At 39.6% G+C, this 16,082-nt stretch overlaps 1 protein-coding gene across 2 annotated transcripts in view; it reads right to left on the reverse strand.

Annotated features, from left to right (window-relative positions):
• Positions 1-16,082, reverse strand: part of RNF145 (ring finger protein 145) — a 48,127-nt gene that overhangs the window by 30,694 nt on the left and 1,351 nt on the right. For both annotated transcript variants that reach the window (XM_017828183.1, XM_017828184.1), the window contains exon 2: positions 8,003-8,216. In XM_017828183.1, the coding sequence (XP_017683672.1) occupies positions 8,003-8,186 (184 nt within the window). In that variant the 5' untranslated portion in view covers positions 8,187-8,216. The remainder of the gene's footprint in view (positions 1-8,002; positions 8,217-16,082) is intronic.

The raw sequence follows: 16,082 nt of genomic DNA on the forward strand, positions 1-16,082 counted from the left end.
GTACCAACCTCATTTTTATCGACAACGCCTCTGCCAAAAAAAAGGCAAATAATTCACTACCAAACCATCTCATTGCAGAAGAAAAGGAAGACAAGCTCAAATTCAGTAATATTCTATTCCCTTTGTTCTCACCCAGACAAATGATGTAATTAGTGTATGGCGTAAACAAGATTCCACTTTAAAAAAAAAAAAGGAAAAGGAAATGAAATTTCTCACAGCAGTTTTCTCATCCACCTCCTCTGTCAGAAGAAATCCTGATGCTGAGAACGTATATCCCTTTGGAGAGAGTCCCCACACACAAGGATTTACAGATTGAGAAACAGTCATTTTGCTGGGCAGCCTTTAGACATGGGTTAAAAGTAACTAAAGCTCACTTCCATCCAAAGCTTTCTGAGCTCTGTGTCTGCAGTGAGCACTCTGCTCCCTCGATTTAGGCTGTGCTATTTTTGCCCTTGGGACTTGGTGTATTGTCTCTTTTAACTCACCGAGTACATCTCTGCTTCAGGGTAAGCAGCAAGCTCAGAGAAGCACAATTCCTGCCTCAGTAAAGAAATGGGTTTAACACATGTTAAAAAAAGAAAAAAGACAAGACAGAATAATCTCTTTCCTGAATACATTCATAGTGCCCTGGTGCCAGGCCAGCAAGAAAGAGACTTACACCTTTAGGCTTCCAGCTCTAAGGAGCACTACAGAAGACATACTCAGCCAACCTTAAAAATACACAGATCTCCCACTCAGTTCCTATTCAAAAGCACGAGGAAACAGAGAACTTCTACTGCCTCTTGTGAAAGATGGTGCAGATTTAGGCCCCACCAGAGAAAATAAACTGTGAAAATAATACTAAGCAGAAAAGCAAAGTTAAACCTTGCTGGACAAGAATGCATGCATTAACTGGCTCACAACCTCATTTACGACTTGTTGATTCAGCTCAATGAAAACCTCTGGCTGTGCAGTGTTCATTGTTACTGTGAGCAGCAGCTCACACATTGCCTTTCAGCAGTCTCCCTCCATTTGTGCACCACCAAGGTGTTTCCCAGCTTCTCTCACCTAAATTACCTCTCTGCCGACTCAGGAGTCTGAGGTTTATCGACTGCACACAGCAGAGGCTTCTGGAGCATGATCAAAGTCGCAACTCATCCTCTTTATTAAACACTTTAGTGCTCATTTGCATGATTACAGATCCCTTGCGTCCACTTCACATGATTACTCAAAAGTTTCCTGCACGTTTAGTCTAAAAATGAGAACTTTGCACATCAAAGACTTTATAACATTTCTTAATAAAACCACACCAACTCTTGCAGTGCCAGAAAGTAAGAGCACAATTAATTGGATTCTACTGGAAAAGAATTTGGGGGGCCCTAACTTCCCACTTGCTCATATCCTGTGAGGATAAAGGGTCCATCTTATCATGACTTGCACAGTCATGCTGCTGTGAAGCAGCAAATCTTGAGCCACAGACAGCACCACAACATCCATCCCTCCTGGCTCAACACAGGATCAGTGCACTGCTGAGTTAGTCACTTCATTTTGGCCAAATCCTTCACTCTCCCCATTTCAGTTTATTCAGATTGGCCACAACATGAAAGCACCACGACACTTCTGAAAGTGTGGAGCTGGCAGAAGTATTATAACAACAGCCGGCACCTTTATTTTCAGTGTGTCTAATTCTCAGGATAATCAATCACCAAACTGGTTACACTACAATTTACACAGAGATTTAATAAACTGTCAATGTCCACATCATCTGTCTCAAGAGTGGATGATGTTTAAAAGGTACACTTTAGACCTTGGGGTAGTTAAATACATGATGCACAAGTTACCAGGAAGATTCTGTGGCCCCTTCCCTGCAGACCCAAGTTCAAGCCCAGAAGGAACCCCAACAGCCACTTATTTTTAAATCACATAAAATGGGAGACAAAAAGCTCTTGTACACCCTCAATTTGTATTAATCATCATTTGAAGGGTAACTCAGACGGGGGTCTTCTGAATTGACTGGGACAGCTGTGCTGTTCTTCTGAGAGGGAGAGTCGTTCATCTGCTCTGTTACAGAAGGCAACGTCCTACGGACCCTCTGCCACCACACAGAGACACCCCTCCTGCATCAGAGGTGACTCCAACACTTGGCTCATGCAAAATCTGCCCCTCAAATCAACCCAGAAGCCAAGCCATTGAGAGAGCACGACACAAAACCCCCTTGGGCTTGAGCAGCCACCAAAGCACCAGAAGTGCCACCACCAAGGGCAGCTTTCACCCAGCCTGTGTCACTACTGCTACCTGAGAGCCTGTTCCAGGCAGCCACACGTGTTGCAGGCTTTATGACGTGTTGCATTTTTGGGGAGCGATGTTTTCACTTGACAGTGCCAAGGCACACCTCTTCCTCACCCTCCCACTCAGCCAAAGCTCCTGAACAAATGTTATTCACTGCAATAAGTGCTCTACTTGAAACTAATGTGGCAAATACTTTGCCCTTCAGAAAATGATGGAAAATTAGTTCTAAACTGAGAAAGCACACAAGGAAATTAGTATTTACTCAGTCATGGCACAGTACAACTGTAAACAGAGATCAGAAATCCTGTTATCAACATCTGCACATCTCAGTGAAAATAATGCCAACAAAACAATTTACTCATTACAGGGGTACTGCCAAAAACAGCTGTTTCTTGAATTTTTAAATGCATAACAGATTGGGCACTCTAAGTATAAATAATCCAAGAACTGAGTTCCTTACAGAGATTTGCAGTATTGTCTGACCAAGTAAAATAGACTTTTGGTTCTAGTTCTGCCATATGATTCAGAGGCTGTTTCTATAAGACAACATAGCTAATGATTAGAGCTCTGGGACTAACGGCAAGCACGGAGATCTTCCAGAGAAGTGGAAAAGAACACAGAAGTGGAACCATAAAAATATAAAAAGCCACAATGTATTCTAAATCACTAGGACAAACTGCCATGCTGTCATGAGGCTGGTACTCAGAGCCAAAAATTTTAAGCATCTCCTTTTGAGAAGACTGCTAGTGGCTTCCTTTTATTTTAAATAAGAAGTAATGTGGGTTGCCAAAAAGAAATACCAGCTTTATATAGAAAAGTTACCTGAAAGTATACACATGCTTAGGAAAAGCCTACAGCACTAAGGGAACAGTACAGGAATCGGCAGCCTCGAGTTGGAAAATGAAAAAAGGATGTGTTGGATTTTGAGCACAGCACACTCTGCCTCCTTCTGTGTCCACCAACTGCAGCATGAACTGCATTTTATCCAAAAAGAAAATGAGAGGACATAAGTAATTATTTTAAGAAATGAAGACCAAGTCCACGTCATAAAACTGCATTTGGTTCAAAATAGCTACAGTTTAAAATAAAATAGTAACACTCAGAAAATAGTTCTACTACCCATTTATCTAAATGGTGTTGGCAGGAGAGAGACAGAAGACATGGGACAGCAAGCCCAGAAATGCTGAACCTGAGCAGCACCTCATCTTTGTATGCATTAACTGCATTTACACATTTACTCATATCCTCTTCTCACGTTTTAGGAAATTTGTTTCTGTAATGAACCAGCTTCTTTCTTCTCACACTGAAGCTTCACTTGGCACCTCTTACTGTGTTTGTACCAAGGTACCATATCTTTCCTCTTCGAAGGGAACACAAGAAAGCAATGCAAACAAAAGATCTTCTACTTAAAGCACAAGAGCTTAAAGAACAGCGAGCAGACCAAAGTGTGCAGTCAGCAAACACCCAGGGCAGGAAGTTCAGGAGGTTTCTCCTCCCTCAAGCCCCTTGGTAAAGGCAGCATTCAGAACAAGGAGCTCACACCTAGCAAGTGATGTGACCAACAGATTAAGGTATTAACCACACAGTTCAAGAAACTGATTACAAACAGGGTTGTGACAGATGACACACCTTCCACCTATTCCAAATATTTAAATAGTTTCCTTACCTGTTTTTTCCCTGAGAGTTTTTTTTTTGCCACGACAAATACAGTTTGGGATAGAAAACTTCTCTATTTTTACTCTTAAGTAAGAAAAACCCTGTATTTAGTGCAGTTCTGTGTCCCTAGCATGACAGTGACATAAATTCCAAGTCTGACTAATTACAGGTTAAGCTCATGACTCTTCTTTTTCCATCCAGCTCAGAGTATTTACCAGTTAGCACAAACAGTATCACTTTGCCCTTCACAGGAGGAAATTATGTGGTTTCAACTGTTTCCACTTTCTTCATCAAAGGAATAAAAAAAGAAGTATCTGTTTTCTCAGAGCTACTCTACAGCACAGAAGAAAACACAGAAGCAGTGTCAGTCTACCCTACACAGAGGTTTGAGATAAAAGCCATTTTTGTTAGCACAGATCTTTCATGAACAACAGGCTACTTTAAATTTATACAAAATTATTTCAACGAAATCCTAGTGAAACCACATTATACCTACAACAGTTGTGGTCAAAAAAATTGGTTTGCTTTTTAAGCTTCTTTCCCCCCTATCTGTGTATGAGGTAACAGACAGAATATCAACTGTCAGAATTATATCTGGTTACACCGCCCAACTGCACACGTTATCACACTCTACTCCTCAGCCTGCCTGGATGGGTTACCAAAACAACTAAATAGGATGACTTGGAGTATTTGGGAGAGAGTCCTGGGACTGCAGTGTCGTTGACCAGACACTCCTGAACACTCCAGGAAGAACTACAGAATGCTCACAGATAATATTTGAAAATAAGGCAAATAATTCAGGGTTTTTTCAATAGTCTTAGAAGAAAAGAGAAAAACATATGTGCATGTACATATTTTAGTGTATTTAAACAGGCCAGGTTATAGAACCAAACCTTCCATGTCACTCCTTTCAGAGGGCAAAAGAATTTTTCCTATTTTAAATATAATTTCTGATTGTATAGCACCTGTATGTGCACGTAAATTTTGGCTGCAATCCCACTTTAACCAATACTTGCCAGTTTTTACAGATAGCCAGGAGAAATAGCAAACTAAAAGCAATTTCATTCAAAGCATCTCTAGTAATTTTAAATTAAGTTTTCAATATATCATCTGGCAAGTCTTCCATAAGATGTACCAAAAATATTTCCAGGTCTGGGTTTGATCAACCAAGTTTTAAGCTTGAGGCAACCCTGTGACCAACAAGCACAAATTTCCATGTACGTAGAACAAAAATTTTTCTGCCAGAGACATTCCAAAATTGTTTAAATAAGTTTGATATTTGTCTTTTTAAACAGACTTAAACCTAAAAAAGTTTTCACAAGTGAAAAACAATTTTCATGGTAATTCTATAAGGTAATTCATATGCAGGAAAACAGTATTATAAAATAAAACAACAGAACACAAACTTTATACAGCAGTGCACACTGAAGACTAACACAGGCCTTTCACACCTGCCTAAACAGTAACCACAGTGACATCTGACAACGTTCATAAACAAAATTACTTTGCAAATTATCTTCTTACATTCACCAATTCTAACCAGAACTTTATCTCTTCTGTTTGCATTGCTTTGCTTTATGCATCTTTAGTTACATTTCATGCAGCTGAACTTGCTGTTGAGCAGTTATCAGGACTGAATATTTTCCTCCACTAAAGCAGATAAGGGCTGTTTCATGGAAAGATATGAAAGGGAAAAGTTGTTTCAAAGAACAAATTGCATCCTGCAGGCTTTTATTATACTCCCAGTAGTGTTAACTGGAATGTGAATAGCACTGTAAAATACATCACTTCATTTAATGCATTAAAACGGAAAAGATACTCCTGTAACCCCCAGTTCTGAGCAAGCTTCCAACTCTGCCTCCTTAGTTCCAGGAAAAGGTTCACTATATCAAGATTGGTAGAGTTTATTAATTTTTATAGCTCTCTAATCAAATTGTTCCTTGTGCATCTGCTTGAGATAGATGCACCCAATTTCCTCAGCTGCTGGAAGGACTTCTATGAGACAGTATCTTACACTGCCTATATGGGAAATTCAGTGATTGTTTGATATTGCAAAGCTGCCACAGCTTTTGCTGATACTGTGTTTCCTAACTGCAAATATGAACAGAGGATTTTTTCCTAAATAAAACAGATTAGCATGCTGAAACACATTGACAGCAAATTGTTATTTAAATTATACACTGGCAGTTAATTTTCCCCAACGTATCTTCAAAGAAGCTTAATTCCCCAAACTAGTGGAAAAGTACTTTGTTTTCCTTACAAATCCAATTTATATATTTTGATATGTCATTTTAATTAATGTTATACTGTAAACTGAAGCAACTACATTTATATAAAATGTCATGTAGGCATGCAAATTGATTTAGCCCTGACTTACCCTGACAAAGCTTATAAAAAAAAAACAAAACCACCAACCAAGGGATTGAAACAAATCAATTTTATCTGAAAAGTACCAGCAAAGTTTTGTCACTAAAAGCTGTCTGAAAATCTTTTAAAACAGGCAACTCTTTTGACAATTTAGAAGCTCTTCTTGTTCAGCAACTACCAGGTAGAAAAGTACAGATACTCAGTATCATAAAAGCAAAAGTGAAAGAACTGCTGAGTGATTGTGCACCAGCACAAAAGCATTCCCTGTACGAGAAGTAAAATAAGAATCCTTATTTAGTACTAAAATAGCATTTAGGTAAGAAATACTTTGGTAACAATACTCACCCTCTCTGTAGCACTTTCAACATACTTCAGTGAGGGCAAGATTATCAAATGACTATAAAGATGGGCTACGTGACAGCTGGAAATTACCCACTGACATCCTGAAAACCTACTGCACAACTGCTGGTTCTGTGTTAGAATCTGATCTGAGAAACTGATTCCTCAAAGGTACATGTGCTTATACAGGTGCATGGGAAAGCCAGCTGTAGTTACATGTCACCTGGTCCTGTGTCGCATTCCAGCACCAAAGAGGTCCTCTCCCACAGACACAGGGAAAGGGCACAGAACTGTGACACCAACTTTTAGCACTGCAAGTACATTGTAATCCCAGCACAAGTATAGTGCAGTCATAACAAAGAAAGCTGCACATATTTTCAATGCAGTAAATAATTTGCAGACATTTAATAGATTAAAAAAAAGAGAAGTCACATGCACAACACTTGTGCAGTCAGGACTGAAATCAGGACACGCTACTTCAAAAACCCACAGTTCTCTAACTACTTAACTAGAGTGTGTTTCCTTTAGCTGACTGCAGTGCACCTTTATCCTCCAAACTCATCTACAAGGAAGAAACACTGTAGAGTGGGAAGATTATATGCTATCCATTTCTCTCCAAGCCAGGTAGTGTTCAAGCAAATGCTCACTGACTATCAACCTCAACAGCCTGAATCCAATCTCTAATTAACCCCATGTGCAGATGAATCACATTCTCACCTGGAGAGCAGGTCCCAGAACATCAATCCTTTCATCTCCTAAAAACACACATTTAGCATTCCAGAGCTAGACTTTCAGGCCAAGGTTCAAACCTCAGCTGCCTGAGCTGAGTTAATAATTTCATCCATTTATCTGCAACACAAGGACTTGTTACCTACTCGAATCCACTCACACCACACAGATGGCTCATAAGGTTGAAAACTGAAATGACAGATCTGTGCAGCAGATGAAAGCTAAATGTCTGGTGCTGTGGTTAGTCCAAACCAGGCCACCTTTTTCCCTAGTCCCTTGTTTAATGCCAGTAATGTTATAATACTTCTTGTCTGCACAGCATGTCACAGCAGCTTCCTCATCAGTCAGACACAGGCCAAAGTCACCGTGCTATTCTTTCAGGGCCTCAGCTGTGTTTCCAAACACCAGATTTACTCTATTTACATGTCAAGGCTAAATAGCAGAGTTCAGTAGAAAACCCTGGACAGGATTTCTTTATTGCTAACATAAACTGTTCCTTAGGCAGAACTGTAATGAATATATTAGCACGTTATTCATTGTTATCAGTACATTAGCACGCTATTACCAAATTCTTAAAATTCTTTTATTAAGGAAAAGGGTATTTAGTACAGTGGTGTTTTCTCTTTAACAGATGTATACTTACCCACATAATGCATATTAAGGGCCAAGTACTTGTACTGGAAGAGAGGGTTGTTGTGCAGGCTACTTCTTTGGATCTGCTGGAAGAATGAGCTGACATCCCATCTGTACAAGACATCCAACAGCATGATGCTCGGGACCCTCAGGGCCACGTTTAATACTGCCTCCAACTTCTCCTTTGCAGCCATTCTCCTCCCTTTCTGTGAATTGGCAGCAGACTGGAAATAGCACAAGAGAGAGAAGAGTAATCAGATCAATCCCACTGTACAAACAGCCATTAGGCTTTGTGATAGTATGAATGGGGCTTCCTGTGTGGCCACAAACGACTGAATGAATCAACTGAGTTAAACTCAAATCCAAACAGGACAGCTTCTATTTTTGCTATATAAAGGTCAATTTGCTAGCAGTTTTTCCACAGTGATACTGTAAAATGGGGGAGAGGGCAGATTAATGACATGAAAGTGGTCCAAGGGTGTGCACTGAACAAACCTTCGTTCTTATTTGCACTAATGTAGCATCCAAGAGCTCAGCCAAAAGGCCCCAATGTACTCGATACTACATAAACATTAACATGATCAGCACTAACCTGCAAATACTCTGTAAGCTTTAGAAATCAAACACTAACAAAATTCAGACGCTATGTCCATTTACTTTAGCACTATTTCTGTGCCTCTGAAACTAAAAAATCACTGATTAAAAGAGTCCTTAAAACATTTTAGATTCATTTCCTCAATGTAAATTGAAATAATTGTCCAATACCTCAGTTTTTAAAAAAATCATTTACAGCCTTCATTAACCTCTACGAATTTATCTGTGGAATCTGAGGGCTGTGTGTTTGGAGATTAGCACCAATAATGTAACTTTTCTACTCATTTTAATATAATTCACCACAAGAAATCATACAAACAAAAGACCGTATTCCTCTTACTCCCAAATACTAAAAGGTAATTTAATTTTGGAGTTTGCCATCAGATAAGATGGATGGTGCAAAACAATGAAGGGCACTTTCCTTTTTAAAACAGAAACAAATGCTAGTCCACAACAGCACCTAAAAGTCAACAAAAGAAAAGGATCCATTTCCACATCCTGTCACCTAAGACTAACAGCAGTTCCTAAACGAAATATGCTGGTTTTACCATACACCACCTGCCCATCCCAGGAACATGATTCGCCCCAGGCTGAGTTTGTGAGCACCAGTAACAGACACAATATTAGAGAAGCACAGTTGAAGTGTTCAAGGCCAAGGTGGGGATGACCCAGCAAGGTTTTATCCACAAGAAGCCATTCAAAGGAAAATCACCTGCAGCACGATCAACCCCCTGATGAGGTTCAGACTTAAGAAAAGGCTCCCAACTCCAATTATTAGGGGGCCAATTGGAAAAAAAGTGCATCTTGACCAAAGAAACAGAAAAATCTGTACTTGAACTGCACTTTAATTTAAATAAAGTTTTACAGGACTTTTTTCATATTGTCCCTGTGTAACCTATAAAAGTTTTTGAGTTGTGCAAGTTTTACACCTCAACTCAACATGGAAGTACAGCATGAAAACCATGCAAATATACAGGAACAAAAAAACCAACCCCACTCACACACACACAATCCTCATGTGAGGTTTTATTTGTGTTATCATGTCCTAGGCACTACCACAAACTGCTTATGTGCACACATTCAGCCACATTCACACCTGTCAAGGCACGAGGACATAAAATTAATTCAGCTCAAAAAGTCAGGACAGATCAAAACTGAGATATGGCTCAATAAACCTCAGCTTGCAGGGCTGCTGTTGCCACTGTCTAGCCCTCAGTCTGACTTTTCAAGTTATGTAAATGCTGACACTTTTTACAGAGCTCTTGCAACAGCTCTAGAAACCCCAAGGGCAGCACATCCTTCCCCTCGCACAGGAAGCGTCTTCCCACTACGTGGGGCACCCCCACACACCACCAGCATTTCACAATGCTGCTCAAAACATGCTGAAAGGTTTGCCAGAAGACTACAAATATTTAGAATGAACAATCAAAACTATCACCCAAGCAGCTACCTCAGGATCCAAGCATTCAGCATTTCATGCCAATAAAAGATGGGAGTTTAAAGGGATGGTATTGTACAAACAAAATTGGGAGTTACGCAGATTATATACAAAAAGTTACAAGAAATATCAGGGCACACAGCTTAAATAATTCATATGAGAATATTTTAAAATGTCTTGGAATTTTTCAGATTTTCTATTTTGCCAAGCCCGTAAATTTAATTAAAACTTTGAAATTAAGCTGTCTCCTGTTTTTTTGCTGGATTCCTTTTCCAAGTAGATCAGGACAGGGGTGGGCAGGGACTGACTGACAGGTTTTCACTCTGTCACAAAAATACCCATGTAAAGTGACAATAAATACCTGATTCCAAATGACATTCTCAAAACTGTCAAACCTTCTCCAGTCATCAACAACAACCAAACATGTAGGACAAGAAGGAAATTTTCACTTGTTTTCACTTTCCTAATTACTCTAAAACCAGAATCCCAGACAACTTCTCTTAATACTGAAAGTTAACCGAGGGTTAGCACGTTCAAATTAAGCTGAATAATTCTACCTCCAAAGCTCTTACACACAAACTCAGGGAACTAAAAAGTGCAGCATTTAGATTATCTAAGAAAACAATCTAAATTTCAAATGCTGTTAAAACAAAAGCAAAACAAACTTTGAAAACCACATCATGTCACAACGGATCGACTGTGAGGGGCAGCCACTGCAGCTCCACAGCATCTTCTGTCACTGACTGACAAACCATCCAATACTAATAAGAAACCCTTTAAAATGAACTCCACTAGAAATGGGGATGTGTTAAATAAAGCCTCAGTTGTAATGGCTGCCAAGTTCTAACAGAATGTAATACAGGCAAGCAACAACGTCCATTGCTCTAAGCTCATTATATTGTAAAGAGCTCTCACAATACATTATTTTGATTGGTGTAAAAACAAACAAAAAAACCGACCAAACATTAAACCTCTAAAACCCTTAGATAAATGATGATGACATGAGTTGCTGGATGTTCAGAGGTTAAGAAAAAAAAAATAGGTCACTTGTTGTACAAAGACAAAAAGTGGACTTGGAAGCAACTTGTGTTTCAAAATTTTTTTCCCATGATTTCAAACATCTCCCTGTTCCAAATCAGAAGAAAAAGAACAGTCTTAGGAAAGATCGTCATGGTTTAACCCCAGCCAGCAGCTAACACCACACAGCCACTCACTCACCATCACCTCTCCCAGGGGGATGGAGAGGCTAATCAGGAAAAAGGGTAAAACCCTTGGATTGAGATGAGAACAGCATAATAATTAAAATAAAATAAAATAATGATGATGGTAACAACTGTAACGAAAGGGAGACAACAAACAAAAACAACCAACCAACCACCAAAACAAACATAAACAAAACTAGATAAACAAACAAAAACACAACTAAAAAAGAGTGGAATAAAGCCCAAGAGAAACAAATGATGCACAATACCATTGCTCACCACCCACTGACTGATGCCCAGCCTGTCCCTGAGCAGCCATCGGGGGCTCCCAGCCCATTCCCCCCAGTTTATATGCTGGACAGGATGTTCTATGGTATGGAATATCCCTTTGGCCAGTTCCTCCCAGCTTCTTGCACACCTGGTCACTGTCAGAGCACAGGAAACCGAGGAGTCCTTGATTCAGAGTAAGCACTGCTTGGCACCAAAGAACCATCAGTGTGTTATCAATGTAGTTCTCATATTAAATCCAAAACTCAGCACTGCACCAGCCACTAGGAAGAAACTCTATCACAGCCAAAACCAGGACCAAGAACTTCAGACTTCACACCTTAAGTTGTGCTATTTGACCAAAACAAGCTTTTAAAAATTTCCCATCAAAACTGTTTGGTCATTTTTGTTTTCTAACAAGGATTTTTCAAAAGTCCCTCCCTCACCTGACACACCCATTTTGTCAAAAGCATATTCCTGGTTAGCTTTAAAGAAAACAGTAGAATTAGCAAAAACCAATTTAAAAAAAAAAAAAAAAAGGACTATTCTAAGTCTGTCCCAGCTCATTCTATCAGCAGAAGAGATCACCTTGAGTGTGCTCACATGACACGTACCCCCTCAAAGATAACACACATTTTCCCTTTGACAGAATTTTCTTTCTGAAGTTTTGTCATGACATAAAATTTCAGCTGAAGTTGTGAATTCTGCCACTTAAACCAGTGTAACTGTTGTTTCTGCAGCAACATAAATATAAATCTATCACATCACAGGCAGAAAATACACCCTGGTAAAAAGCAGTACGTGAGGCCACAGAAAACCTGCATCCATTTATCCAAGCAGGTATAAAATTACATTAACAGAGCAGAGTTTCTGCATTTAGGAAAGCATTAATCATGAAGTTAATTAAGAGTTACAGAAATACGCTGGAATATCTGCAAATTTAAGAGTTATTCTAATACTACTGCCATCAAAAATCACCGTAGAAAGAGACAGTAATTCCAGACAAGATCAGAATTTCAAACCCAAACTTGTTCCTGTAACATTCAGCCTCACATCTGTGAACAAGATGCTCATTCTCCTACCATATTACAACCTAAAACACTTGGCAAGATTGGCTAAAAAACAAAAGAGACAATTTCAACTTCTGTTTCTCACATCTATGAAATTTTAGTTACTTTAGATATGTCTCTGTTGACAAGCTGACTTTGGTCTGTAGTCTAGTTTCCACTTTGGATTATTTTTCAGTAATACATTCTGGAACCAAAAATATCACCAGGAAAAGCTTTTGTTTTCCTCTCAGGTAAACTTTGCTAGACAGACTTTGAAGAGGAAAAAAATAATAAACCCAACATAAAATCTACAACTCCTATCTGAAGAGTTCAATGTTAAAGCTCAAAAACTAAAATTAGACCCACAGCTGAGTGGTACCCATTCACTCCCCAGAACCACTCCTTCTTTATGCCGTCCTGGTCTGGGGAGCAAAAAGAATTTGAAGTTCAGAAAAAAGCCATTCTTCAGAGACATAGATCTCTATGTCATCATTTTGGGAGGGAGAAAAAAAAAGGAGCAAATGGAAGGAACAGGACGAAAAGGTTTGTCAGATATGCACTCAGAAAAGAATTTCCCTGTGTGAGTCTGTAGAAAAAAAACCCCAAACCTAGAACTCAGAGTATGTGAGTCACCAATCCATCAAAAGAGCTGTTTCCCATGCAGACAGAGGCAAAGAAGGAAAAGACGTCTTGCTCCCCTACAATTCAAACTGGCTAACAAGGACAGCACTTGAAAATTTCTGCTGAGAAGGCCAGATGCAGCGAGATACCAAGTGTACCAATAAAGCAGTGAAACACCGCAGACGTGCACAGCAACACTGTCACTGGCAGCCAGTCACCGCTGCCAATAATATCCAGTTCTTGTAGATCACTACAATAGTTCAGTCATTTCAAATAATAACCAGGGAGTATTTAGCCTTCGATTTAAAGGTTTAGAGAGAGTTGGTCAGCAAACAGACAGCTTGATCTTGCTATGTAAGCAGTTAACAAGAACAAACAAATTTTTTTTTTCTCTTTTTGTTTCCCATCTGGTCTGACAACACAGATTGCTGTAGAGTTGCTGCAGTGGTGTAACTGGAGAACTGGTATTTCTACCTAGAAAACACAGTAATTCCTACATTCCTACTCACTCAAGACTCATTCAGTTGTGAACTGGGGCACAGCTAAGGTTAACCATTCCAAACAAATACAGAACATATTTTGCAAAAACCAAATATTACTGCAAAACAAATTAGGTCAACCTCTTATCTGTTCATAGGAACTTCAGTGAACATGCATTCATGTTAAAGGCATACTGAAAAAGGACAAAAACAACTAGAGAAGGTTAACTGCAGAGAATAATAAAATAATCTATATTTCCAACTTTCATTAAATCTAGCAAGTTTCATATGAGCGAGAAGAAAACCAATTCAGGAAAATGAAGATACATATCATAGAGCTGTGAAATTTTCCTCAAAGATTTATTTCTCGAGTACATTTATACACTATGAACAGTTTCAGTCCACTCTCAATTATACAGCAAATGCATTATATTATTTATGGGCAGCCTGTAAAACATCCTGTGTCTTTTATTTCTCATAATGAGCAGGTAAGACCAGGGAGCTGAACTCGGGGACTAACATGTGTTAACAAAGATTAACAGATCCACCAGTTATGCAGCAAAATCCTTCTGTGGATTCCTACAGGATCCACACTCTGCCTGCATATGTTCAATTCAAACCCAGTCACACTAAGAGGGGCTGCCTGATTTTAAGATTGTAGTTTAGTTAGGTACCTGAAAGACAGGAGTCTAATTCATTAAAATTAAACTATAATTAATAATATCTTTAATTAAAGTCTTCAGAAGAAAATCTAGATCGAATCAACAAACTAAACTGCTCTGAGGTCCTTCTTGGCTCTTGCCAGTCCAAGGTTTGGTTTATTAACTAGTTATTCAGCATTTTTTTTTGCCATCACAGCCGTGTTTGCAAGCCCACACCTACCAGCCTGCCTAACCACATTTGTATCAGCACATTCTGAGAAAATCTGGGCAGCAATCCCAAAGCGCCTCTGCAGAGGAGAGAATACCCAGAGGACCTGCACACTGAGCACTAATGACAGCCCGGGATGATGCAGTCTGTGACATCCCACCTCGGAGAGCTGGATCACAGGATAACCAGACACACAAGTAAAGCTGCCATGCCCCATCAGCCTCACAAAAACCCCTGCAACCCAAATGTGTTACCAGGACGAAGTTACACGGCTGGATGAAATATATTTCATCTTCCACAGTTGCTCAGACAGTTTTTAGCCATTTCAGCTACAGACCCAGCCTATGTTTAGAATCTGCAATGCCAATAACTAGTTACCTGACTGGTAAGAAGTTAAAACATAAAATAAAACTTTCAAGATTTCTCTAGGTCCACGCTGATAAAGTTTCCATTGCTGCTGCTGCCTTATCTGTTTAAGTCATGTAAATAAAGAGCATCAGCTTCCAGGCCTGTGAAATAGGCAGCTTAGCTTCCTGCAGCACCAGGCTCATGTAACAGAAATACCAAACAAATGGTGAAAATATCTAGAAAAGTTCCTTTTAAAACATGTTCAAACTCAAGACATGCAACCAAAGAATTCTTCCAGAGAAACTCCACGAGATTAAGTACCCACTTCTGAGTGTTCCTCCCAAGTACAGGACTAATTACAGAGCAGCAGGGCCTCTCTGCAATGAGAGGAGATGCTGTAAGGGCAGGGAAACAGGCTCAGGTGTCTGAATCACACTGAAGGAGCTGGACCTGGATATGCACTTAAAAAGCATAACTATGGTGAACTGTCCAGTCTAACCACATCAAACACTGCCAGGTGCATTTGGAGCTAAAAATGGATTCAGAAGAGTAAACCATCACCCAGGTTCCAGAGGACGGGAAGAGAAGCCATCTGCACCTCTGTGTGAAGAGGAAGAAACCAACCCAAGTTTAGCAAACAGCTCAAAGAATGTTTTTTTCGAGTGCAACATGAAACACAAGGCAGGCTTATACAATTTTCCAGGACACACCCATTCGTTCAGATCTCACTGGCATGATGTGCCTTTCTGCATCTGCACCATGGACTCCAGCTGCTGAACGGGAGTGAGATACTGATCTCTTTCCATCATCTCCAAAGGAAGGAATTCCCCAGTACTTCTTCCAACACGTTGCTCAGTTCATATCTCCACCAGAATCAAGCGGCTCTAACATCAGAAGCTCTTCATAAGACTGATACAAACAAGGTGAATCCTGTGCTTTGGACAAGCAGCAGTTTTATATCGCTCTGTAAGATTTCTGATGATCCTTCCACATAATGGTGGTCACAAAGACAACCATTTCCTAACGATAATGAGTTTATGAATTAATTGAATCCTTTAGTGATATTACGACTCAAAAACTAGAGCTGATTACCACAGTTATTAAAGCTAATTAGAAAAAAAAGATACAGTTCCTCATGCACAGGCAGCTTGTATTTAAGATAACTGGCAAAACTAAGCCAAGGTTACAGATAAACCGAAGTTACCGGATGCAATAGCTTAAC

The sequence above is a fragment of the Lepidothrix coronata genome, unplaced genomic scaffold (assembly GCF_001604755.1).
Source record: "Lepidothrix coronata isolate B3197 unplaced genomic scaffold, Lepidothrix_coronata-1.0 Scaffold146, whole genome shotgun sequence".
Lineage (NCBI taxonomy): Eukaryota > Metazoa > Chordata > Aves > Passeriformes > Pipridae > Lepidothrix > Lepidothrix coronata.